The sequence below is a fragment of the Asterias amurensis genome, chromosome 7, assembly GCF_032118995.1.
Source record: "Asterias amurensis chromosome 7, ASM3211899v1".
NCBI lineage: Eukaryota > Metazoa > Echinodermata > Asteroidea > Forcipulatida > Asteriidae > Asterias > Asterias amurensis.
In genome coordinates, this window is record NC_092654.1 from 17,460,471 (window position 1) to 17,487,688 (window position 27,218).

The 27,218-nt window shown below is 38.2% G+C and overlaps 2 protein-coding genes across 3 annotated transcripts; both read left to right on the forward strand.

Moving 5' to 3' along the window:
- The first annotated feature begins 3,009 nt into the window (after positions 1 to 3,009).
- Positions 3,010 to 8,127, forward strand: LOC139939601 (uncharacterized). Its single transcript, XM_071935619.1, has 6 exons — positions 3,010 to 3,205; positions 4,440 to 4,539; positions 4,851 to 5,068; positions 5,413 to 5,633; positions 6,018 to 6,177; positions 6,919 to 8,127. The coding sequence occupies exons 1-6, from the start codon at positions 3,010 to 3,012 to the stop codon at positions 7,107 to 7,109; spliced, it is 1,086 nt and encodes a 361-aa protein (XP_071791720.1). The 3' UTR covers positions 7,110 to 8,127.
- Positions 8,128 to 10,539: 2,412 nt separating this feature from the next.
- Positions 10,540 to 26,275, forward strand: LOC139939600 (uncharacterized). Of its 2 annotated transcripts, none has more exons than XM_071935617.1 (8): positions 10,540 to 10,701; positions 17,320 to 17,530; positions 18,055 to 18,213; positions 18,938 to 18,955; positions 20,080 to 21,291; positions 22,027 to 22,214; positions 23,079 to 23,238; positions 23,848 to 26,275. In XM_071935617.1, the coding sequence occupies exons 1-8, from the start codon at positions 10,696 to 10,698 to the stop codon at positions 23,985 to 23,987; spliced, it is 2,094 nt and encodes a 697-aa protein (XP_071791718.1). In that variant the 5' UTR covers positions 10,540 to 10,695; the 3' UTR covers positions 23,988 to 26,275. The 2 variants fall into 2 exon arrangements, with proteins under 2 accessions (XP_071791718.1, XP_071791719.1); XM_071935618.1 differs by having other exon boundaries at positions 22,030 to 22,214.
- The last annotated feature ends 943 nt before the right edge of the window (positions 26,276 to 27,218 follow it).

Sequence of the window (27,218 nt, forward strand, 5' to 3'; positions counted from 1 at the left end):
CGCGCCCGCCATCATTTTTAATGTAATACATTCTCAGTTTGGAAAAACGCCAAGACAATTCGCGCGCTAACCCGATGTTGCATATAGCCGGCCGCATCACGTACGGGTTAATTACAGTGTGTGGTGTTCAACAGAATTGAATCGCACTCTCCTCACACTTGGCATACTGTCATACAAAGCACTCGCACTTCAACTGCAAAGATCGATTCCAGTTGTGTTTTATTGGGTCAAATTTTACGAGGTATGTACATGTTTTTATATAAACAAAGAAGTGAAATTAATGCCTTTGAAACCATGTACTACAAGTACATAAGGAACACTTTACCGATATTCATAAATTAAGTTGTACGAACTAAACGTCATTTTACTTTGCAAGATTTGAGACAAATAGCTCCATTAATTAGACACTGGGCGACCATTCATTTCATTCACTTCAATAAAAACATGATGTAGTTGGCCACTTTGAAAAGCTTTTCTATTAAAAATGTACGGGGCGTCTTACTGGACAAAACGAAGGAAAATAAGAGAGAGGGTTGCGGCGCACCTTGATGACATTGTTTGTGAAACTGATGATGTTTGTGTTGGCTTATACTACTCATCGGTGTCTGATGATGTTGTAGCTTCATCGGTAGTGATCAAGTCTTCAGTGGGATATGAAAATGAAAGTGACGGGGAATCCACAAATAACGAACGGTCCGAGGAAACATCTAGTACTCCCAGTAGGGAAAGTAGTCCTACTAACTTTGAAGATTTTGATTTGAGCAGTATTGCAACTGATTTTGATTTGTACTCATTACACAGCAGCTTTCTTGGTAGTGATTCTGAACATGATTCTGAACATGATTCTGATTCTGAACATGATTCTGAAAGGGACAAACAGAGGAATTTTATCAATGAAATTTCAGATTGGGCAACTAATTACAAAATTCCATTGTCTGCTTTGGGGTCCTTGCAACATATATTAAAACCACATTTTCCATTAATGCCTAAGGATCCAAGAAGTTTGCTACACACGAGAACTTTGTACGATGTGAAGGAGTTAGCTGGTGGGAAATATTATTATTTTGGAATTGAACACAATGTAATAAACAAAATACAGTCTCATCCAGAAATCATGAATGGAGAAGGACTTTTGGATTTACAAATTAACATCGACGGACTTCCAATATTTAGAAGTACCAGCACTCAGTTCTGGCCCATTTTGGGTTGCTTGGAGAGCTGCAAAGAGCCATTTACAATAGCATTATTCGTAGGTTCTAAAAAGCCAAATAACCTTGAACAGTACTTGTACGATTTTAAGGAGGAAGTTGTAAAATTAAAAGATGATGGGTTTGCTTTTAATGGAAAGAGCTTCACCATAAATGTCTCCTCAGTCATTTGTGATACCCCAGCAAGATCGTACATCAAAAATGTAAAAGGATGTACTGGTTACCATGGTTGTGACAAGTGCTGGGTAGAGGGCGAGTGGCTTAATAAAATAATATATCCAGAGTGTGATGCTAAACTGAGAACAGATGATGAATTTGCAAAAATGGTTGACGAAGAACATCATCATGGGCCCAGTCCATTGCGGGAAACAGGGCTGGGGTTAGTCTCTGGTTTCCCATTAGACTACATGCACTTAGTGTGTTTGGGTGTGACCAAACGTTTAATGCTTCTTTTAATCAAAGGCCCTCTGGCATGTAGAATGCAGAGTCGCAAAATCGGTTATATATCAGAAGCTCTGACCAAAATCAGAAATAATGTGCCTAAAGAATTTGGGAGGCGTCCAAGATCACTGAGTGAAATTGACCGTTGGAAAGCGACAGAGTTCCGCCAACTGCTGTTGTACACTGGAATGCTAGTTTTAAAGGACAGGGTAAAAATTAAAGTATACAAACACTTTCTTATTCTGTCGGTGGGTATGCACATTCTTTTAAGTCCTGCTCTGTGCCAAACCTACAATGATTATGCACGGGAACTGCTACTTACATTTGTAAAACAGTTTGAAGAATTGTATGGAAGAAATCAACTTGTATACAATGTGCATGGTTTGTTACATTTAGCAGAAGATGTAAAGCGTTTTGGCCCACTGGATAGAATTTCAAGTTTTCCATATGAGAACTATCTTCATAAGCTGAAGCGCCTTATTAGGAAACCATCATTCCCCCTTGAACAGGTCATTCGCCGGCTATCAGAAGATAGTAATGGCCCACGCAAACAGTGTCCTTGTAGTTCGCAAGTGAGCCAGTCCAAATGCATGAAAGAACACATGAACGGTCCTCTGCCGCCCAACTTCCATAGTTGCAAGCAATTTAAAGAACTCCATCTTAGCTCTTGCCACATCTCTCTATCCCCAAATGATAGTTGCATATCTGTAGCAGAAGGTGTGGGTGTTGTAAGAAATATTCTGCAGGATAATGAAATATTTGTTGTTTATGAGTTGTTTCAAAGCATGGAGAACTTTTTTGAATATCCTCTACCCTCCAGTTGTTTGGGAATACACAAAGTTGATTGTCTTGAGGACACACTTCATACATGCTCAGTGAAAGAAATTAAACATAAATGTGCTATCTTTCCCTGTGAAAACGGGCACATGGTTGTTGGTCTAAATCATCAAGTAAGGTAAATAAAACACTTCCACGGTATCTCCAATCTGGTATCTAGTGTACATAATTTTAAGACTGTATAACATTACAAATGTACGTAAAGGCAAAAACTCTAGATTTAGATGTAATATTCTCTCGCTGTACAGATACTATTTGTGTTCATGATTCTCTTTGAAACTTTGCTTGCCAAAGTACACACAACATGACTGAAGACGAGTAAAACAAGAATTAGAAAACAACGAAATTCCAATATCAATATTGGTAAAGTGGAAAGGTCTTGTGTTTTGTATGTAACATGGTTTTCAAAGTTAATTTTAGTTCACTTACCAGTTTTGTGAATGGCAATCATATCCGTACAATACTCTCAGTTTAAATAGCAAAAACATTTTACATTTTTTCACACTTTTTTTTAATAGAAGTTATGTATGCAGTTGTTGAGTTTGTTGATGAGGGCTCAGTGTCCCTTGTGCCAGAAAGCTGGCTGAGCAAGCAGGATACATGTGTAAAGTGGCCTTCATGTTACAAGTCACAAACTCGAATTGACAAGGCTGTTCAAAAGTGTGAACCACCAAACAATGATTTTGATCAGTATCCATGCCGTTTGATGTTAAAAACAGGTAAGAATTCGTATATTTATTTATTTTTCATCTGAATTAATCATCAGTGTCACTATCATCCATTTCATTTCCCTATTGGTTTCTTTGTTTTCTACTTTTAGGTCATAGAAACATTGTCCCCCTAAACAAAGTTGCATACACTGCAATTTTTGTAAGCCAGTTAAATAACTACGTTGTATCTAAGCACATACTGTTTTGTTTTTATCACCCAAGTACTTGTTGTGTTCCGACACACAGGTGGGGAAGTCATATAAACTAAGAATTATCTATACTATTAAAAGGAAATGCATTTCGAAGTGTGCCATTGTGTTTATATACTCTTTAGTAAAAAGGAGGTAATTCTGATTTCAAGTTAAATAAATTTCCAACGTTTCCGCAAGTGACCCCTTAGATTTGGCTGACTCAGGCAACACAAATCTGGTCCAGAATATCTGCCTTCAAAATGGGCGTGTCATCGTTTTACAAACTAAATGTTGTTGACACTTTTAGACCAATTTCATTTGCTCATAACTACTTATATTTGTAGAGAATATTGAAAACTCTACAAATAATAAGTTTGAATTTTGACAACCCCCCCCCCAAAAAAAAAAAAATCTTTACTTTGTTTGAGTTTGTGGGATAAAACTATGTTTTAAATATTTTAGGTGAAATCTAAAGAGGTCACGTGGGGACCCATTATGTGACTTATGAAATGACCTAATTTGTTGCCCCCCCCCCATATGTTTATATATATATATATATAAATGTGGTTTATTATTTGATGTGTATATAAAACAAGGTGGAGATAGCCTTAGCTTTCGATCCAAACCGGACCTTTGTCATATATGTGTATATATCGTCGTGTGCCCGGTAGAAGGGCATAAGGCCTTACGCCCTACTACCGGGCACACAAAGTACTGTTTTTCAGCAATGAAAGGGCGTAAACAACAAAATGGCTCCTCTGACAAAAAATATGGTATAAATGTTAGATTTGTGTTGCTAGAATTACCCCAAAGACATGTTTTCTCATTCCCATACAGAATTTAAACTTCCTATATTTATTAATACATGGCAGAAAACAGATCAAACTTTCGCACTCAGTTTTCATGAAACCCGATTTTGCACATTAACTGCTTATGTCCTTTTAACGGGAACTTTTCATTAGGTCCTTTTACCGGGCATTCGACGATATATATAAAAATAATCTGGATTGGAGTTACCCCAAAAAGAATATCTTCATTTTTTTCTGTTCTAGCTTCGTATGAAAAAGGAATGGCTAAGGTCAGACGAGCACAGGAAACATCTGACCTGGCTACAGATGCAGAGACAGAAATGCCTCCGAAGAGAAAAGCAAGGTAAGTTTAAAAATGTTCTGGTAAATTTAACATCCAACAGTAACTGAATTACTTGGGTACTGATTACTCATGTTTATTTGACAGGTATGTGTAATGCATAGGCCCATTCCTGTATACACCATCTACACTAAACATTTAATGCAAGGAGCATCTCACCAAGCCAACGAAACAACTAAAGCGATTTTATAAATGGGGGATCCCGTGTCTCATTTATGAAATGTTTTCCCTGAAATACGAGTCTCATTCACAAAGTTATATTTGATGTGATACTGATTCAATGGTGAAGTAACAATTTTCTCAAAAATCTTCAGACCAAACCCACGATACCAGCAAGACTCATCATCTGATGAAGATGTAACTGAGAGAGTATTCAATTCAACCCCAAGTCAGTCATCTAGCCATCAGTCCGTCTCAACAAAAACACCGGTTACGTCATCTTCCCCAATTAGGCTTCCATCTCCACCTACAACCTTGCTTAGGTCAGGAACACCACCAGTAAAGAGTGTTATCCGCCCTATTGGCTGTACAGGTACTGTTAAAAATTATTTGTGTGGGTATCTGGAACTATTGCAATTAAACAATTCTTTTAATTCAGTCCCTTTACAAGTATTTGTTTTAAAAATATTCAGAATTGTAGTTTCTATTAATAAAAACAAGACAAGAATAATGTGTTGTCAAACACAAATGCCCGCTGATCTTGACCTTGAATAATGACCTTGTCCTTTGAATAAAGACACAATCCCAGAACAATCCACGCACTAAGTTTTGAGTCACTCGCAAAGGCTTCTTGAGTTATCACTTGGAAAATTGATTGTACTGACACACACACATAATTTGATACAAATGATGAAAAGTATATTTTTTTTTCACCAGCAACTGAGAAGAAGATCATGACTTTGATAGAAGAACAAAAGATGATAGCTGCAGAAAACAGAGCGATTCTCGTTCAGATCCTGAGAAGGTTAGAGAGCAACACACAGCAGGAATCAGAGAGTGGTGGGCTACCTGAAGGAGTAAAGTTTCCTTTAAACCTAGTGAAGGATGTCAGAGATCTGGAAGCTCTTCTTCACAACTTTGAAAAGGAGAAGCGTTTGGTAAGTGAAATAAAAGATAAAATAAAAACAAATACTGCATTTATATTTTGAAAGAATCTGTTGCTTACAGACAGAAGTAATGTTTAGACTTCATGTCAAAATACCAACATCTATTATAAAGGAATAGAATGTAAAGAATTTGTTTGCAAAGAATTAAGTAAAGTAATTCCTTTTTTTACAAGTGTTTGGAATAAATGTATTGAACAAAGACTCATCAACTTAATTTGTGGTCACCTTTCCAAGGTTATGTTGTGTAAGGGGTGTTGTGCGCGTGGTTGATAAATCAAAACAAGTACTTGTAGTCCAATTTTCGTTTTGCACAATCAGCACAAAATTATAAAAGGCTGGCATTGCTAACTGTCCTTATTGTGGTTTATCGGACAGGTGACATATTTGTCAACAATTGGAGGAGACAACCTGGCAAACACTGTGAGGAGAATTCTGTCCTGCACAATGACAAATGATCTCGCTCGACAATTTAACTGGATTGGGAAAGGTACCAAGGAAGCATTCAGCAAGCTTCGCTTGGTCAATGTGATTCAACGTAAGTAAGCTTTGAAAATTGAATGACCTATTGAATGAATTTAGATGTGCCCTGGTTTGAAAATCTTAAATTTCCCTGCTCGGAAAAATAACAATATATTTGCATTTACATTCCAGTCTGAAAGCTTACTGGTTGTTCAGTTAAAGTTTATACCAGAGCTGGTCCATTACATAACTATTTCTTAAAGAACTACTACTAAAATGATTAAAGGCAGTGGACACTTTTGGTAATTACTCCAAATAATTATTGGCATAAACCTTTTTTGGTGGCGAGTAATGGGGAGAGATTGATAGTATAAAACATTGTGAGGAACGGCTCCCTCTGAAGTGCCATAGTTTTCGAGAAAGAAGTAATTTTCCACGAATTTGAGTTCAAGGCCTCAAGTTTAGAACTTGAGGTCTCGAAATCAACCATCTAAACGCACACAACTTCATGTGACAAGGGTGTTTTTCTTTCTTTATTATCTTGCAAGTTCGATGACCGACTGAGCACAAATTTTCACAGGTTTGTTATTGTATGCATATGTTGATAAACTGTGAAGGCTTGTCTTTGACAATTACCAATAATGTCCACTGCCTTTAAAGGAAATATTAAAAGCCAACTGAGCACTTGGAGTCTCCACAAATAAAATAAGCTTCATCTGATTTTAATTTCAAATTAATACAAATTCAATAAAGTTAAAAAAATGTATCTTCTGTAATTGTAACAAGGTATGGACATTTTCTGTTCAATTCCATTTAGGCTCAGTTCGTAGAAATTCAGGAATGAGATCGGCCACCAACTCAGAGATAGACTCCGTCATAAAGGACTGGCTGAAGTATGCAAAGGATCGAGATGGCGGCAGAGCAAGACGAGCAGCGGTTCGCCAAGCAGCTATAGCCAGTGTCAGTCAAGAATCCACGGAGGATTACGGGTCCAGTGAAGAGAATTAAAACTGTTTCCTTTTTTGTTGTGGTAACCTCGACTTACCTGTTGACTAAAGCAGTACTTTATCATGTTTTGATGACCATTTTTATAAAACTTTTGACTTAAACTACTGTTTTGCGAAGAGAAAAACAATCTTATCTTGCCATATTAATTAATTTTTAATTGATACTGAAGCACATGAAAAGGTTTCATGGTCAATAATAAAGTGTTTAATTCCAACTTTTTCAAAAGTGCAAAACCAATTTATAATCAATAAGTAATCTTGCAACCTTCCAGTAGAAGTTTGCTTCATAGGCTTTATAAGACAAAACAGAACTCGCATTTTGTTTTTGGAAAATAATTGCAAAAAGGGTTTGTTGTGCCCGCCAAGTTCCCCTTTTACTTTGTTGTTTTTGCTGGGCTCATATTGTTTTTTTTTTTTTACTAAATGAGTATGAAAGCGTTAAAAGGACATACAAAAACAGATACGAATACAAAATAAGTCATAGTTGGGACTTGGTTTTTAAGATTATGAGTTAACTAAGTCATATTTATGCAGGCATAATTGTTAGAAAGTATAGAAGTCATAATTATGAATTAGGCCAACTCGTAGCTGTGAGATACTTTTTTGATTTGTTTCCCTCTGTGTCCCTTTAAACACTTCTGTACAAGAGGATCCACAAAGGTGTGTGCAAAAGAACTTTTGGTGACCATTAATTTGGACACAATTTGAAAAAAATGGACATTGCAGCATGCTTAATCGTGTTTTATGCTGTATCTTTTATTTGAACATTACATTTTGTCAACAGTTATGCAGAAAGACTGAAGTAAGGCTAAGGTTAATTTATTTTGCACAGTTGTGAAATTTGTTGTTTTGATATTAAACTTGAAAGTAAATAATTACTTCTGAATGATTAATTTTTGTTCTGGTATTGATGTACATCACACATTAGTGCTACAGATGGGCCAACGATTGCTATTGTCCATTGGCCCAGCGTCTAAAAATTACGTTGGGGCCGACAGGGACCCCACGCTTAGGCTACAGATGGGCCAACGATTGCCATCGTCCAATGACCCAGCGTCTAAAAACTACGTTGGGGGCCGACAGGGACCCCACGCTTATGCTACAGATGAGCCAACGATTGCTATTGTCCATTGGCCCAGCGTCTCCAAACTACGTTGGGCCGACAGGGACCCCACCCTTGGGCTACATATGGGCCAACGATTGCTATTGTCCATTGGCCCGGCGTCTAAATGCTACGTTGGGCCGACAGGGACCCCACGCTTAGGCTACAGATGGGCCAACGATTGCTAGTGTTTATTGGCCCACCAGTAATTTACAACAGTTGGCCCAACGAAAAACACGCAGTTGGGGCAACCATAAAACTTTCGTTGGCCCAATAAAGAAGGCCCACGTTGGCCCCAGCATCTACCAACAAATGGGGCCAACCTCGCGCCGATGAGCAAATCCAAGTGGGGCCATCGTGGGTTGCCAACATTGGCCCAATTTCAAAAAACTAATGTTGGCCCAACGCGTAATTGCTATCTGGGTGTGTCTAAGGTACGCGATTTTAACTTGTACTGCCAATAGCCCCTCCGATGTTTCAGTCTATGTGAGAAAATGTATTTTCCCACCCCAGTCCTCGAAAAAAAAAAACTGTGTTAATTGAAACTTTATACGAATACTAAAAGGCATCTCGATTAATTACCCACTCTTCTCACTCTTAAAGGCACTGGCCATGCACCTTTGGTAATTGTCAAAGATCTTGGTGTAAGTTATCCCTCAATATATGCATAAAATAACAAGTCTATAAATTTTTTGACTCAATTGGCCATCGAAGTTGCAAGAGAAAGATGACAAAAAAACCCTTCAGTGTTGCACAAATTGTGCGCTTTCAAATGCCTAAATAAAAGGCTGAAGTCTTTTAATATTTGAGTGATAAATTATCTCTTTCTAAAAAAAACTACGTTACTTCAGAGGGAGCTGTTTCTTACAATGAAAAAAAAATCGTTATATTGCTCATTATACCAAGTTTTTATGCTAACAATTATTTTAAGTAATTGCCAATATATTGGTAATAGTGCCCAGTACCTTCCCACCCCTTCTTCTCTCCCTTGAAAAGACACTGGCCACAGCCCCCTCAAGTATTGCAGTCTATGTTCAAATTTACACAGAAGGACGTTTAATTACCCCCGGATTTGTCATCGCCGTGAATGTGTTCAAACACAAAAGGCCATTTAGCGATTGGAAAGATGAATGAGGAATTTCCCTTCATTATTATTAATTATTAAAATTTCCAATTATGATTGGAAAATTTGATTGCAGCAGTCTACAATAGAGTTATGTACGTCACTAAACGAACAAATTAATTATACATGACGCAACATAGACCCTTTTCGAAACCACGGCTTCGGCTCCAGATTCGGCTTCGGCTCCAGATTCAGTTTAGGCTAGCTTTGCCCCGTCAATATTGCGTGCTTTAATGTACGTGCTCAGGGCTTCAGACGAGAGAACGGAGCCTGACGCAGAGTTCAAAGTCGAAACCGTGGATTCGAAAAGGGCCAAAAAGTGTTTATCCTCGTATTGTTAACTGGTGGAAGCATACCTTCGGAAGTATACGTCACACAACCTGCGAAAATTGATCGTTTATGGATTTCTAATCAAATCAGGAAAGTAACGAAGACGGGCCAAAATCAATACCCGTTTTACCCATAAGCTTTTATACTTATTGAATTGTATATCTAATTACAATTTCTTTTGATCCACTTTATAACTTCGTAAATTGTTTCAAAACATTTGTTTTACTGGTTATTGATGTGGATCATCTTGATAATATTATAGCATTTTAAACGTTAATTTACATTTTGTTGAATTACTTGCATGTTTATTTATTATAAATTTGTATCTATTTTAATTGTGATTTTTTTACGTTTTTAAATATGTCGAAATTCTTATGGTTTGCTTAACACAGTCATTTTATTGAATGTTTTAATTGTTTTCTATGTTTTTTTATGATACCTGTAAAAGCGGCTTAACCGTTGTTGGTTATCAATAAATAATAAAAATACAAAAACAAACACAACAAAAAAAGACTTTATTTTTTGCATTTTGTGACTTTTTTACACAGTATTTTTTACAAAAAATTTTCTCTAAGCTTAAATCTTTTAGTTTATTATTTCTTTTGAGAAATATTTATATAAATTCCACAATTATAAAGTGATACCGTAAATATGTACACTACAACGGTGTGGCCCTATATGCCTACCTAATTAATAAATTTCTCTTAAAATCAATACGGCTCAGTATAAATGCAACAGGTGTGTGCTCGACACACACCTGTTGCATGTGACGTCATCTTAACTAAACTACAACCTTGCACCCAAACGATTTCACAACGCATGCTTTGCGCTGTGCTTTTTGCGTCAGTACTGAACTTTCTATACGGGAACGATCATGTTGAACTAAATTAGTAGTCACAAAATGGCTTCCACTCGTTTCGTTGATGATGTGCAACGGGTCTAAAATACCGTCCATGTAACGTTAACGATTTGATGTCAGTGTGGATTGATCAGTGTGTTCAGATGTTTGTTCATCTCATCGACAGTTTATAAATGCAGGTAATTGAGGCATGTCCGTTTATTTTGATGCTGTCATCTCTTGAGAAAACACCATGGTGTTTTCGTTGAAGTTGAATTGTGTAGTACTCAATGCAGGCTAGGAGTTGTTATTCTATTCATACACACACCTGTATGGTTTGTGTATCACTACAACAACAAGCAGCATGCCTACTGGGCTTGCTACTGGGTTTATAGTGAATGTAGCTTATTAACATATAATAATAAACTACAGCATTTATAAGGCGCACTTTACTGAAAAGGAGAAACATTCAAAGGCGCCGGTCAAGTTTTGTCAAGATGTTGGAAAGCAAGCAAGAATAAGTGTGTTTTGAGTTTCTGCTGGAAGAGAGTGATGTTGTGTATTTGTCTGAGGTAATCCGGAAGTGAGTTCCAGAGTCTTGGTGCTATGTTGGAGTAAGCCCTGTCCCCATAACTGACCAGTCGAGTTCGGGGAACATGGAGCGTATTTCTGATAGATCTTAGACCTGGTCTAGTTGTACGGGGTGTCAAGAGATCGTGTATGTAGGGTGGAGCTGAACCATGTAGTGCCTTGAATGTGAGTATGATGATTTTGAATTGAATTCGCTGATTGACAGGTAGCCAGTGTAGTTTATAGAGTATGGGGGTGATGTGATCGAACTTTCTAGTACCAGTTAGGAGACGTGCTGCAGCATTCTGTACTGACTGGAGACGATTAAGTGTGCTCTGAGGAAGACCGGTAAGAAGGCTGTTACAAAAGTCAAGTCTGGATGTGATGAATGCGTGTATGAGCTGCTCTGCCGCCTGCTTAGACAAAAGGTGTCTGATTTTGGCAATGCGTCTAAGGTGCATGTAAGATATTTGGCAGACACGACAGACGTGCTTCTCAAGGGTCATACACTGGTCGAATATGACACCGAGATTACGCACGTCTGTGCTTGGTGTAACCTGGACATCACCAATTTGAACGTGTGGGATGGAGATTTTGTGTTGAAGGTGAGGAGAGGAAATTATTATGAATTTTGTTTTGTGAGTGTTTAGTTTCAGGAAATTGTCTTGCATCCATGTTTGGAAGTCACACAGGCAGTTTGTTAGTGAATGTATGATGTCGTCATTACCTGTGCAATTAGGATGAAATGTTATGTACAATTGTGTGTCGTCAGCATAAAAGTGAGCTTGCAGATTATGCTGGCGTGCGATTTGACCAAGTGGGGATGTGTAGAGGGTGAATAACACAGGGCCAAGTACAGAGCCCTGAGGGACTCCGAATTTTAACGAAGCCTCCGATGACAATTCCCCCTGTATTTTGACCATTTGAACTCGATTTGTAAGGTATGAGTGAAACCAGTTTAGAGCTGTTCCCTGAATACCAAAGTTATTACTCAGCCTATAAATTAACACATCATGATCAATTGTGTCAAAGGCCGATGAGAGGTCGAGCAGGACTAACATTGCTGCCCTTTTGTTGTCCACAGCGCACATAATATCATTGTGGACCTTCAAAAGGGCAGTTTCCACACTGTGAAATTTCTTGTAGGCAGATTGCTGACTCTCTAGGAGCTTGCCTTCTTCTAAGTGTGAATTTAGTCTCGCTGCGACGACCTTCTCAGCGATCTTTGACACAAAGGATAAGTTTGAAATTGGGCGATAGTTTTTCTTTTCGGTGGAATCCAATGATTCATTCTTAAGCACAGGAGTGATAAGAGCAGTTTTGAAGCTGTCAGGAATTTCACCGGTGGCGAGGGACATGTTAATCAGCCGTGTTATGGGCACCGCCAGAGTGGTTTTCAAGTTCTTTACCATAACCGTCGGTAGGGGGTCAAGTTGACATGATTTGGGTGATGAACTTTGTATAATCTTAGCAATTTCTTGCTCCGACGCAGGGTTCAAGGTGGTGAGAGTGGGACTCGAAGAGGGGCGGGAGCTACTCAGGGAGGGTGGGGCAGGATCCGCACGATTGGACGCCAGATTGTCTCTGATCTGATCAATCTTGCCTATGAAGTATGCTGAAAATGTGTCTGCTAGTTCTTTTGCAGGCATATCCGTGGGAAGATTGGAGATCTGTTTTCTGTGCATGAGATGATTTGTGATCTTGAACAATTCTTTTTGGTTTCCCTCACATCCCTTTATTTTCTCATTGTAGTACAAAGTCTTTGCTTCGGTGAGGATGCGCTTACATAAGTCTCGCTGAGTTTTGAAAATGTCATGGTCAACAGTAAGCCTCGATTTGAGCCATTTCCGTTCTAATTGGCGACGTCTGCGCTTTTGTTGTATGAAGCGCTGATTGCACCATGGAACGGCGGGCCGGTCAATGATGTGACGTGTTTGCACGGGTGCATGCACATTCACCAGTTGACTGAGCACAGCATTGTATTGATCAGTCACATCATGTGTCGTAGTCGCAGGGTTTGAGATGAGCGGGGATGCAATGACGTCATCAGCGAATTTGTCTAAGTCAATGGATTTGAGTTTGCGGTAGTTGAGTAGGCGCTTTGTGTACTCTGGCTTTTGGAGATTCAGTAGACAATTGATTCCTCGGTGATCAGAGACGTACTCTGATACAGATACAGATTGAACAAGAGTATCTGATTGGCGAGTAATGACAAGATCGATGGTGTGGCCAGACTTGTGTGTTTCAAAGTCAACAAGTTGTTGCAAGTCATATTGCAGTAGCAGATCTTTAAGAAGCTTTGTCTCATTTGTGTTGACATTCCAATGGATGTTAAAATCCCCTAGAATAATGGGTATTCCAGGGAACAATACCTGTCTGTCAAGAACTTCTGTAAATTCCTTGATGAATGTGCTGAATGGGACCCTATTCTTCTGTGAAGAAGGTGGTCTGTACAGAACAATGATCCGCACGTGTTTATTGTTGAAGATAATGTTCAACTCAGTAAGTTCAAAAGAAGAGACCGCAAGCGCCTGGTTGTCAAGTGGTGTAGCAACGGACGCGATCAGCCCCGATTTGTACAATACGCCAACGCCACCCCCTCTTCTCTCTTTTCTGGGGGCGTGGACAAGTTTGAACCCTCTGGGCGTAACTTCAGCAGGGGCGTAGTTGTCTTTTGGTTTGAACCAAGTTTCAGTTAGAGCTAAAACATCTATGTTATTGTCTTTGATGTGGTCCTGGATTATATTAGCCTTGTTACAAGCAGATTGGCAGTTTAAGAGGCCAAGAGTTAACATGGATGTGCTGGAAGGTTTGGCAAATAAGTTGTTGGCAGATTTAGCCAGATTTCGACCTTTTTGCTTACCACCTCTGCTGCCTCTGTGAACATGATGTCGTATGCCGATTCCAAGGTCAAGAGTAAGTTGATACACATCTTTAGGCAACCTCAGATCACGGGGAGACATGCTTATCTCTATGGCTCTCAAACTGCTGCTGCTGTACTGCAGCATGGCGTGTTGTGGTGTGTCACACGTAGGTGGGCAGGTTGAAAAGACTTGCAGATTGCACATAAGTATATGCACCAGTGGTAGTAAATAGCAGCTCCAATGGCGTTTCATAGCTCGATCAGCAGTTTGACATGAACGAACCGATGTAAAGTTACAGATTAGTGACGATCCAGGGCATAACATTACCCACAGTGTTGCTTAAAGAGAGCAGAACAGGAACACTTATTCAGCTGTGTTGCTTGAAGGTTTAACAACTTGACAAAAACTGAGAAAAGTTGAGAAAAGCGAGACCAAATCGCAAGGGTCTGCCGACTGGCGCACGCCTTCATAAAACATGTTATGATTTCCGAATTACAGTGTATAGGATGTAGGTTTGGTTTCATGTATTGCAGCCCAACTGTGACAAGTTTTCACACTTCACTTGGCCCATCCATGGCCCATCCTACTCTCCTGCTCTCAATAGTCAAGGCTCCAATTTTGGGTAAAATTCCACAAGCCTGCAGGGCTTGTGTCAAAATGTTACCGGACCAGAATGTGTTTTACAACACCATAATGTAGAATACTAAAAATAATTAAAGCCATTGGACACTTTCGGTCAACAGTATTGTCCAAAGGCCCACACTTCGTGTATCACAACTGAAATAAAAAATTACAAACCTGTGAAAATTTAGGCTCAATCGGTCATCGGAGTCGGGAGAAAATAACGGGGAAAACCCACCCTTGTTTCCGCACGTTTCGCAGTGTCATGACATGTGTTTAAAATAAATCCGTAATTCTCGACAACGAGAATTGATAATTGTTTTAATGTTATCTCGAAAAGTAAAGCATTTCATGGAATAATATTTCAAGAGAAGTCTTTCACCATTACCTGCTGTAAACCCTGTAAGTTATTTGTAAATCTGTGAATTTTTTAATTTGTTTCTGTTCCGAAAGTGTATAATGGCTTAAATGAGAAAGAACTTTCCAAAAGGTTTATTTCATATGTTAACTTTATTGAACAATCTAATTTTGTCTTAACTCTTATGTTTTGTCTTTAAATGGCATGAGTACAACACTTTGAAAGGTTTTACCACAACTCAAACTCAATAGTCAACATTAGAAATAGTTTCTTTAAATTACTAGTAAATTACACAGTGAGGTGTTAATATTATTCAATAGAAAAACACCAGACTGCTGGCCTGTTGCTCAAAAGTAAAATCACAACCCCCGGGCCTGCAGTTCAGTGTAAAGTTTGAGCCCTGGAATTGGTAGTGGTTTACTACATGGATATTGGCTACATTGCTAGTAGTGGTGGTGTACTGTAATTGTCATGTCATTAAAGCCATTATACACTTATGGAACAGAAACAAAAATAAAAGTTCACAGATTTACAAATAACTTACAGGGTTTACAGAAGGTCATGGTGAAAGACTTCTCTTGAAATATTATTCCATGAAATGCTTTACTTTTTGAGAAAACATTAAAACAATTATCAACTCTCGTTGTGGAGAATTACAGATTTATTTTAAACACATGTCATGACACGGCGAAACGTGCCGGAAACAAGGGTGGGTTTTTCCATTATTTTCTCCCGAGGCCGATGACCGATTGAGCCTAAATTTTCACAGGTTTGTTGTTTTATATATAAGTTGTGATACACGAAGTGTGGGCCTTTGGACAACACTGTTTACCGAAAGTGTCCAATGGCTTTAAAGGCAGGGTGATTGTTAACTCCACATGTCAATAACCATAAAGAACTGACTTGGTACCTTGTAATAAGTACATGTAATGTTGGTGTTTTTAAAAACATTGTGTTTGACATTGTAAGAAACAGCACTTTTAAGTAATGTTTTTAAAAAGAAAGTTAATTTTTAACCAAAATGAAAGACTTCAAGCATAAAAACTGACTTGGTTATACATTGTTATAAGTACCGATTAGTGTTTTTTAAAAACATTGTTAGAAACGGCACTCTACACTAGTAATGTTGTGTAAAGGAAAGGTATATTTTTCACAGAAATGAAAGGCTTAAAGCATGAATTTTCGCAAAAAAAAGTTATAACTATCCTTCTTTATAGAGATTTAAAAAAAAAAAAAAAAAAAAAAAGTGATGGTAAAAAAAAGATAAACATAAAAGAAACCTGCCATTTCAAAAACAACGAAGGATTGTACGGATTTGCTGAGATATAAAACCCAACAGTAATTGTAAAATGTTGTTATCATATTTCATTTGATAAAAGTAAAATCCAGATGTTGCTCTATATCACGCTTGAATGACATGCACAACTCTATTGCCCATCCCCCTATGTCTCGTTGAACAATACCAAGTTCATTCAACTGGCAGTAATCTGATCCATTCAATTATTATACAGCGATGTAAAGTAAGGCTATTTACATAATGAGATTGATAGTGCCAGCTTTGCTAAGCGTGTCCAAAAAACTCCAAGTAATTTACCAATATGAGGAAATTATTAAGATGTATAACTTTCTGGGAATTTATGAAGTTGTATCTTGAAATAGACACAAAATAAGAGAGATAGAACACACAGACATTCTCAGTTATAATAAACTTCCATTAATTAAACAAACACACATGGTGCATTGGATTAGACTGATAACATTTACATTCAAAAAGTATTGATAATACAGAGTTCTAAAAGAATTATGTATTATTATTGATCAAATAGCTCTATTTTTTTTTTAATGTTTTGTTAATCAATTAACATGACGAAATTCCTTGTTTTTTTAGCAGAGCTGCCAACATTTGCATCTTGCAAACAGGGAGCTTTGTACAACAGATGGTACAACCAGGGAGATATTTAGAATTACATTACATTTAACAAATGAGAGAACAAGTGTCCATGATCATTGAGAATTTAAAAAAAAATGTGTTCATCAGAACATGAAAAGATTGGTTTATTTTCAGCAAATACTCTGCTGAATCTGGGAGAATTGAGAAATTTTAGTCTGAACAATGAATGTGAATATGGAATTAACTTGAAAAACCCCCCACCCATTTCTCAACAAACAGTTTTGCTTCGAGGACGGACACATAGACCTTATTGCAAATACCAATGCGCAAGTGCAGACTGTTGAATGAGGTGCATTGTGGGATAGATATGGATCAAATTTTGCTACCAGCTAGACCACAATGCACCTAATTCCAAGCGTTACGCGCGCGCCCCGGTATTTGCGAAAAGGTCTATATTGTTTGTGGCTAACAAAAAGAGTAATCTTATTTGAAACACTTTTTGGATCCCTCGCAGATAAGTGTTATGCAACAGAGTGCCTTCACTAGGACAGCCATCTTGGCTGTTTTGGTTGTCCTAGCAACCACACAGCAATGCGACTACCAAGTCACCAATAAAAGTGTTATCAATGTTCCGGCATCGGAGAAAAATGGAGCAGTGTTTATGTCTGACGTCTACAAGTCATCAAGGGAGGAATGCCAGAGAGCCTGCTGCGACATGGAGGAAGGTGAGGAGAGAGTCTTGAGGAAGTAGCTTGGGGAGTTCTGACAATTAAAATCTTCTTGAGCCCTTTTTCACACTGCGTCTTTTACTTTGTACCCCACGCTTACCCTGGCGCATTTTCACACTGACCTCAACTACAACTAGGTCCCTATTCCACAGGGTTCCGGTTGTATGTTTCAAGAACACCCCGTGGTTTTAGCGCTTACCCCAAATCCAGAGCAGGGGTGGCTATTTCCCGGGTTGTGCCAATTTGCCGGGCTGGGTAAAGCGATCCCAGTGTGAAAAGGACCGACTATTATTTTCCGGTGTTTTTCGTTGTGTTTATGCTTTCCCATGCCTAAGAAAGTATTTTAATATTTCAGTGAGAAATTACCTCTTTCTCAAAAACAACGTTACTTCAGAGGGAGCCATTTCTCACAATCACAATGCTTTATACTATCAACAGCTCTCCTTTGCTCATTACCACGTAAGTTTTTAAGCCTTTGACACTTTTTTTTCCTTTTTCATTTTGGAACGTTTTCTTTGCAGAAGAGCTTAATGACGGGAGCTATGTAAAGTGTAATTTAGGCGTCTTCCATCATGGTGGCAACCTTGGCAAGGCTAATTGCTTCCTCATCCACTGTCCATCTATAGGATCCTGCATCTTTTCTGAACTCAAGGGATTCTCATCAAGCTTTGTGGCATACAGTACGTTTCTAGAAAGGTTTTCAAACAAGAAGTAATGAGGTTTATCTATAGGATTATATACTGCCCGAGGTGCGCGCCAGCCGTATCCCAAGGATGGCGCAAACACCGTGGGCATTATCTAAACTACCCTCCACCTGCGATGTCATGCTATTGTCCCAGCACTCTATTAATCGCACGAATGGCGTGATAATGTTTTAAAGGTAGCCATCGCGCCATTCGTGCGAAATAATGGAGAGATGGTTAAAGTGAGGCTCGTGTCTAGAATAGTCTGGGTCCTTAGTGTGGATCTATTTTTGGGAAATTGAGACATTTTTTTGGTCATTTTAAAAACAAAAAAAGCTTTGTTATATCGAAAGTATTAAAACTGTTTTATAGGTCTTCAACTTTGAAAAACATAAAAAAAAGCCACAGAGCTGTTAATGATAAGTTTTGAAAATTTCTTTTTGTGAATATTATACAAAAGTGTTTTACGACATATTTCATACAGGAACTCGTTCTCACCAGTTCAGTGTAAACAGGTCAACTCACAGGTAGTTGTGTGCTTTCACTATTGTGCAGTCTGGTTTACATGTACTACCTCCATGGTCTAGGGGATGGTTGTCAGTAACTTCAGCACACCTGATTGTTTCTCAGTTTGATAGTTTTTAAAACTGACTTGTATAGGAAAACTATTTTATGACTACCATATCACAACTGACTAACATTTTGTTTCTGTTTTTTACAGCACTGCTACCAACAGAAGGTAAGAGACAGTAAACCTTACAGATTCACAATTTGAACTGAATCTGTCGACTTGGGACACTTTTATAAGAAATTGCTCATAAGTTACTAACATGCAACAAAATGGTTAAAGACACTGGACACTATTGGTAATTGTCTAAGACTAGTCCTCACAATTGGTGTATCTCAACATTGACATAAAATAACAAACCTGTGAAAATTTGAGCTCAATCGGTCGTCAAAAGTTGCGAGATATTAATGAAAGAAAAAACACCCTTGTCGCACCATGGTCACACAAAGTTGTGGGCTTTCAGATGCTTGATTTCGAGACCTCAAATTCTAAACCTGAGGTCTCAAAATCAAATTCATCAAAAATTACTTCTTTCTTGAAAGCTACGTCACTTCAGAGGGAGCTGTTTCTCACAATGTTTTATACTATCAACCTCTCTCCTTTACTTGTAATCAAGAAAGGTGTTACGATAATAATTATTTTGAGTAATTACCAATAGTGTCCACTGCCTTTAATGACCTGACGTTTGGACCATAGCAGAGTCTTTTCGAAGGCTAGTTACTAACACAACAGAACACACATCCATCCATACACGTATCAAGCCTCCCCAGTACATGAAACTTGTGTACAGCATGTTAATCTGGTATAGTCAATATTATTTGTTCAACCCTAAGTTTTAAAAATAATCTCTACATTAACTCTGTTTTTCATCACTTTTTAGTGATAAGGGCATGTTCCATCTGATTCTAACACATCATGCTTGTTATCAATTAACACTTGTCGGTAGTTTTGGATTAGGATAAGAGGACGTGGTTTGTTTGTGTAAAAAAAAAAAAATCATCAAAAAAATATGAATGTTTTTTTTACAGCTTTTTTTGATACTACAGATTATGAAGGTAAGCCAAATAAGTTGGCGTAATTCAAAACGCAAATTGTGATTGAATTTCAAGTTTTATTAGAAAAGATGTAAAGAAAATGCAGACACTTTTTCATCATGCTGATTTCCCTCTCAGACTCTTGTGTTTGACTGTAAGTTTATTTAACACTCATAGTCATTATGCACAGTCATACTAACACATCCTAACATGTATTGTCTCCCATCCCATTCTACCCTAACTCACCCTCCGACCCACTAGCCCCAGTCTTTAAAAAAACTCCCGGTCTCAAATTCACTAACCCCAACGCCAGTCCAACGTTTTTACACAAATTAGTCAGGAGAAGTAATGGCCAGGATCAGAGTCCGACGACTGATGAAGCAAAGGAGAAGGCGGCTGAGAATGTGGCAAAGTTGGAAGGGAACCTCATCAACCTGGTGGAGCAACAGCTCAAGAAAGCGGAATCAAACATGGGGGCTGTTGGCACTAAGGCAGACGTACATGAGACAACCCCCAAGAGTCCTGAGAAAACAACGTCACCCACTATCACCACGGTGGGTGCGGTGGTAACCACGGTATCTACAACTAAAGTCAGTGGTGACCCTACTCCTAAACCCACACAGGCGAAAGTTGAGGCGAAAGTTGAGGCGAAAGTTGAGGCCAAAGTTCAGGCTAAAGTTCAGGCTGATGTCGAGACAACAACGGCCTCCACAGAGGCTCAAGTTTCAACAAGAGGACCTCCAGCTGCTACACAACCAACCACTAAAAAAGCTCCTCAAAAGACACCACCACCACCTCCGCAAGACTCTCCCACTCCTCAACCCTCAACCTCCATCAAACCAACTGCTCCCTCTCTTCCTACAAACTCAACCCCTCCAGCTAGTGAAGCCCAACTTGCCAGTAAACCCACCTCGGGTTCTGAGCTTGAGGTTGTAACCTCATCAAGCCAAACTACACACCCTCCCGAGGCAAATGAATCATCTGGTTCTAATGGCTCCCAACCTCCAAAAGTCTCTCCCGATCCTCCTACAACCACCCAAGCTCTAAAACCCAGCATTAAACCCACAGGCTCATCCTCTCTCTCGGTTTCAGATTCAATCAGCAATGCCACCCTTAACTCTTTCCCCCTTGAAGCACAATCATCCTCATCTCTTGCTTCTTCATCCTCTTCAAGTAACTCACCAACTACTCTATCACCCTTTACAACAACTCCTTCGACTCATCCCACTATACCTCTCAATGTTTCAGAATCCTCACTGCAAACCACGATGAGCAATACCTCTAATTCAACCCTCTCCATTGCACCCTCATCTGTAACCCCAACTGCACCCTCATCTGCACCCTCATCTGCACCTGTAACTGCACCCTCAACTGCACCCTCCACCCCTACCTCCCTAACCACACTCCTCCACCTTACCTCTGAACAATCTAACATTACATCAGATGATAGTCCTACCGTCATCAATGTAACTGGTAAGTAGTTGGTTTTACCATGTTTTTTTTTCAGTCCCGCTCATTTCGCAATTTGTTTTTGGCATGAAGATTTGGAATGTCAGAAAATACGCTAATGTTTGGCCCAAAGGCTGCCTATAGCAACACCCTCAGCAGGAACCTTATTAGCTGCCATTTTAGAAATTGCTTTACGTTTTGACTTGTGTGCCAGATTGCTGTAATAGCCTCACCTGATATTGTGAATATTCTTCCACATGCGATTTATCTATTTCAATCAACCTCTGTAACCCTTACGAATTGATTAGCTACCAGTTTTAACCTGCTAACTTTACCATACCACAGAGAAAGGACCACAAAATGTGCAAATGGTTCAATCTAGCTTTTGTTAAATTGATTTTCAGTGATTTTTTGTCTCACTTTTCATTTCCATTGTTATGTGTGTGGTTTCAGAGTTGTATAAACAAATTAAAAATTCTGAAGACTGGGGAGCCTCTTGTCTGTGCGAACAAATTTGATGGACTTGCACTTTAAACTAAAAAACATTATACCAATAGTAATACTTGGTTCTTAAATAGTGCACATATCCTAGTAACTTGATTAAGGCGCTAGATCAAGACAATTACTATGTCTTCCTAATGAGGCTTTTTGTTCTGATTAGGATTTAATCCAGAGACCAATGTGGAAAGACCGTTTTAAATTCGGTCGTTTAACTACAGTATTTCCAATGAACGTTTCTGATACTTTCTTATCACAAAGCAGAAGCAACTCGGTCTTCAACAGTATACTCAGACGATGATGTCAACAGCTCAACCATTACATCTAAGACGACCTCAAGTCCCAAGTCAACTCCTTCCATTCCACCAACCGTCCAGGAGCCTGCTTCGACCATTCCATCGTCGGTCGACGATCCATCACGAAAAGAAATGGAAGACAACCAGACTTTGGTAAGTTTCCCTCTTATCAGGTAAAAGCCTGTTTCATACGAAAGCGAATTTGACGTGAAATTGACGCCAAAACTCTGTTTTCGCTGCTAATACTCGCCACAGCTCAACTGCTGCGAATTATTTGTTGCGAATTTGTGACATCAACATTCATATCGCATTCACATTTGCAAGAAGTATGAATCGGCCTCACTTTTCAAGTTCAAATACCAGAGGGGTGTCTCTTCAAGTTCATATACCAGAGGGTCCCTAAGGTGTCTTTCATAACAAGTAAAATCATTGACTTCATGGTAATCAGCTGATGGAAACTCAAACCACCTATTTTGAAATGTTTGTGAAAAACCAAGCCACAGCTACGTTTTAATTAACTTTATTATGTGGTTCGGCACAGCTCTCTCAAAAGACTTCTTACAATTTGGTTCCCCTATATCAGTCAGGGATTTATTATCGCTTGGATGAAAGGCATAGCTCTGAAAATCTAAAAATATTTCGGAAAGGATGTACTCTTTCTTTAGAGGAATGGGTTCAAATAGTTGGTTCACATTGCTAGAAAATGAGCAGGAGGGTTATTGAGTCCAGGAGCCAATTTCACAAACATCCAAGATTGATCGTAATTGCAATTCTAAGTAAAGTGTGATCACTATGATGATACTCAAAATTTCTCTTGCGATGAACTTTATTTCTTTGTGAAATCAACCCCTGACCTTTTAACACAAGAGAGACATGACGAATCTATTCCTTGCCTGTGACTTTCCCCCCACTGATTTGTGCCTTGCAAATAAATGTTTCAGAAATTGCTTTTTGTCAAAAACCCTTTGTAGAAGTTTCACCTCATCTCACCCGTTTTTGTTTTGTTTTGAACCATAGGCTGGTACCCCGACATCAGCAGCACTTGTTGGTAACGAGACACTAGTTTCTAATGAGACTATGGGGGTCGGGGTTGGGAATGAGACCTCAGCAGCTGCACAAATGGATGAAGATGGAGATGAGGACGATGTTGCAGCAAATAGTCTCATCGCCTCAAACGGTAAGATTCTGCAATTTCAACTTTTTAGATTTTGTTTTTCTTTCGACGAGGAAGGAAATATTAAACATTGCATTCATCCTTAAAGGCATTGTACATGTTTGGTAAATACTCAATTATATAGAAGTATACAAAAATACTTGGTAATGAGCAGCAGAGAGCTGTTGACAAGAAAGAAGAGGACTTCAGGCCTATGAAGCACGTGCAACAAGGGTGTTTTTTCTTGCAACTTCGTTGAATAATTGACCACAGACAGCTTGTACCAATATCTGTAGAGGCCACAAGGTTTGACCTACTTTCAAGATTTGACACAAAAAGGTCAAAAGTACAGATCATGTTTGTCAACATAGCATCCTAATTTCTAAACACAAAATGATACTAATATTGAATAAAGATTAGTGAAAAAGCGGGGGGGGGGGGGGGGGGACTAGTGAACTGATAATATGGCTTGTTATGCTGTCTAGTGACTGAACAAGTTGATGGAAAACTCTGATCTGGCATTGATTGTAAAAAATAGTTAATGGCCTGACTTTTCGACCATAGCAGAGTCTTTCTCGAAGGCTAATAATGACAACACAACATATTCTATTTGTATTTGTGTCATTTCAACAGGTGCATTGATTGCGGCCGTGTGCTTCGGAGTGCTCTTCCTGATGGCAGTCTTAGTAGTGATTGGTAAACATTGGTATGAAGCATACCAGCGAAGACACTACTCCAAGGTGGATTATCTCATTAATGGAATGTACAACTAACAGGTTACCGGTTTAGATGGAGGGGGGGGGGGGCAGGTAGCGAAAGCTGTTATTTTTTACTACATAGTAAAATTGATATTGGTTTCATCTAGTGAATCAAAGTAGTCTGTGACATTTCTACCTTGATGATTTAATGTTTATTTATAATAACTCCCTGCATAATTATGGCCTTATTAATGTTAACCATTTGGGCACAATTGCATAAACCTGTTAAGCAGAAAATACTGATTGACAAATTTCTTTGCTGAGCAAAATTTGTGCCGGGCACCAGCCACAACAATGCAAATATAATGCAATTTGGGCTGGTAACCTGAATCTGCTAAGCAATACTATGTTCAGTAAGATTATGTGCTTACAGGCTAAAATTGGCCCTGGTGGGACAGAGTGAAGTCATGTTGAAGAACTGTATAGTAATCATTTCTAATCTGACTATGTTTATTTTGCACGCTTTATATTCAGTAAATTTATGTTACTTTTCGGCTCCGAGGTACAGTTCTCCCTTGGTTTATTTGAAATTTCTCTACATTTCCATCTAAATCTGTGAAACTTTTGTCAAGTGATCGTATGGTAGTGGATTCAGTGGTAAAACAGTTTATAATTTTCCAAGGATTTGTTTGCGCTTGTTAGTTTTAATTGGTGGTGGGGGTTGGGATGGTCTTTTAAAGTTATTACCTTGTCCTAAACATTGGGTGCGTTCATTTTAGCTTCCCCTTGGTCAACCCCGGTCTTCCCCCGGTAGGTTCGAAAAAGCTTTGAGGGTGAGTGATCGTTCGATTAGCTCTTGTCAGGGGCTCACCTACTATTTCAGGGGAAACTATTTCTCTGAAGTTTTGGTATCTGTATGATTTTCATAATCAATGAACTTTCACTATGAAACTACTCATTCTTTAATTGAACCAAAAATCCTAAACAATCCCTTACTTTGTTAAACAGTGGAATAACCAGACATTTTCATTTGGGGGGAGGGGCATGGGCAAAGACATAATTTTGGGGGCTATTATGTTTTGAACCATTTAAGTTTTGCATGTTTTTCGATCTCATGGGGGTGGAGGTGATGGGGAGGGCTCTGAGTTTTAGGGAACTTCTTCACGATTTTTTTCTTTTATCTTAAGGTCTGGTTATTAACTTCGCTGCTTATGTTTCGGTTATCACTGGTAAACTACAACTATAGTGGGTTAGCTCTTGAACCTGACAGAACCAGTTTGCAGCTAGCTGTAAGACTAGACAAAACCTGTGTGAACCAGTTGAAACGGATGTCTTATTTTTTTTAAATTTAGCAAAATTAAAACACATGATTTGCTTACGTAGAATGCCAGTAAAGTTTGGGCTCCTTTCAATTTATAACAAACTTATCAATGAAGTTTATTTTACATGTCTTTTAGGTAGTGTTAACAGGGTAGCACATTTCAAGGTAGTATCTCAGTTTATGAGATTTGAAGAATATATATTTTTTATTTTGAAAATCTTCTTTTTTTGGGGGGGGGAGGGAAAGGGAGATTGTGGGGTTGTTTTCAACAGTGGCCTTATTGTTAGTGTCTTTCCAGGATATATATATTTATGACAAGAAAAACATGCAAGTCTTTCAGTGAATTAGTTTACTTTTAACAAACTATCTACTTAAAACTAAGATTAGAATTCATGAAATAAATTTTTCTGGTTTGGTTTCATTGAACTAGTTTATTCTTTGTTTGTGTAGTTCATGCCTGTATTATAGGTCACATTAAATTAGATCACAATATTTTTTTTCCGCACACAAGTATTCAGTACCTAATGTTAGTGTTAATATTTTTAAGTATAAACTTATTGTTTTAATCTGAAATCTTCTTGATGTATTTGATTAATTAAAATAGTATGAAGTCCAATAAGTGCAATTGTAAAGAGGAGAAAGGTCAACTCTATTATGAACTAATGAACTCTATGAATAATAATGAACTCTATGAATAATAATGAACTCTAACTATTTCTAATGTATTCTAACCAAATGTGTGATTGATTATGTAAGTACTATTTGTATAAATTGGTTATTCTTAAGCACAAAACTTAGGATTTATTGTAGTAAATTAAGCATATTGAACTTATTTACAGGTATATGTAGTATATATTAGTCTAAAGGTCACACAAGTGGATTTCCATATTGTTTAGATGATTATTATTTGATAACTTGGTCACATACATATCTTGTATTCTTTTGAAGTATCTCTGATCTACAAATGATCTTCCGCATTTTTGGTAAACAGTAATTTAATGCCTTGAATAATTTAATAATAAAAAAAAGGATTAAACGAGAATGAATTTGCCTGATGTGTCTTAATGTTTCAAATTTTCCATCTTAGACTAATTTGAGTAATATGTGAGTCTGATTAAAAAACAACAAATAAAGCATGTAACCTTTGAAAAAGTTCATTCCAGAGCCTTTCTGGCAGTCAGGATGCTACACTGGCCATATGGATGCTCTAATTGTTTGCATAACTTCCACGTCAATTCAAGAGTTGAAAAATAACAGCTACACAAGTGTTGGGATCTCTTCATGTTAAGAGATGAAAAGATGAGGCAGTGCAATCTCCAAAGCCTTCCTTTTTACAATATTTGTTTGAGGAAACAATTTTTGAAAATTTCACTTATTTTTCCAAACAGGTACTTACCTAATATTGTGTAGCGCTAATGTTGGGGTATATGAATGCTGTTATGGTTTACAAACATTTATTGTTGAAGGATGGGCCCAATTTCCTAATATGAGCACAGTGCTATGTCTCTTTTATCAACGGAAACTTCTTCAACATGTTTGCAATGTTTTTGTTGAAGTAGAAGAAAGACCTTTACCCCAAGTATTTTTTGGGGCAGAAGTTAGTTGTTAAAACTTGACATTTGTTTAAATGGTGCTTTCAGTGCGTGGGCTGTGAAGAGGGGTTGTGAACAGCCTCATTTTTATATCGACCATGGACAAGGCAAAATAATTGTTATGGGTTAGAATAATCAGAACTTTGTATATAGAGAGAGTTTGAAACACAAAAACACCAGAAATAAGGCGATTTTGAGATGTTTTGCAATTTTTTTTTTTGAAATGAATTAAAATATTAATACATAATAAACAATACCATGTGAGTGTTCCCCTTACCCTCCTCCTTTTTTGAGGGATTGGGGTATTGGTTCCAAGTCTCATAAAACACAGTTCAGATTTTCTCGACAGAGGGCGCTATTAATATAGTCCAGTTTACGATGATGACCAGCATT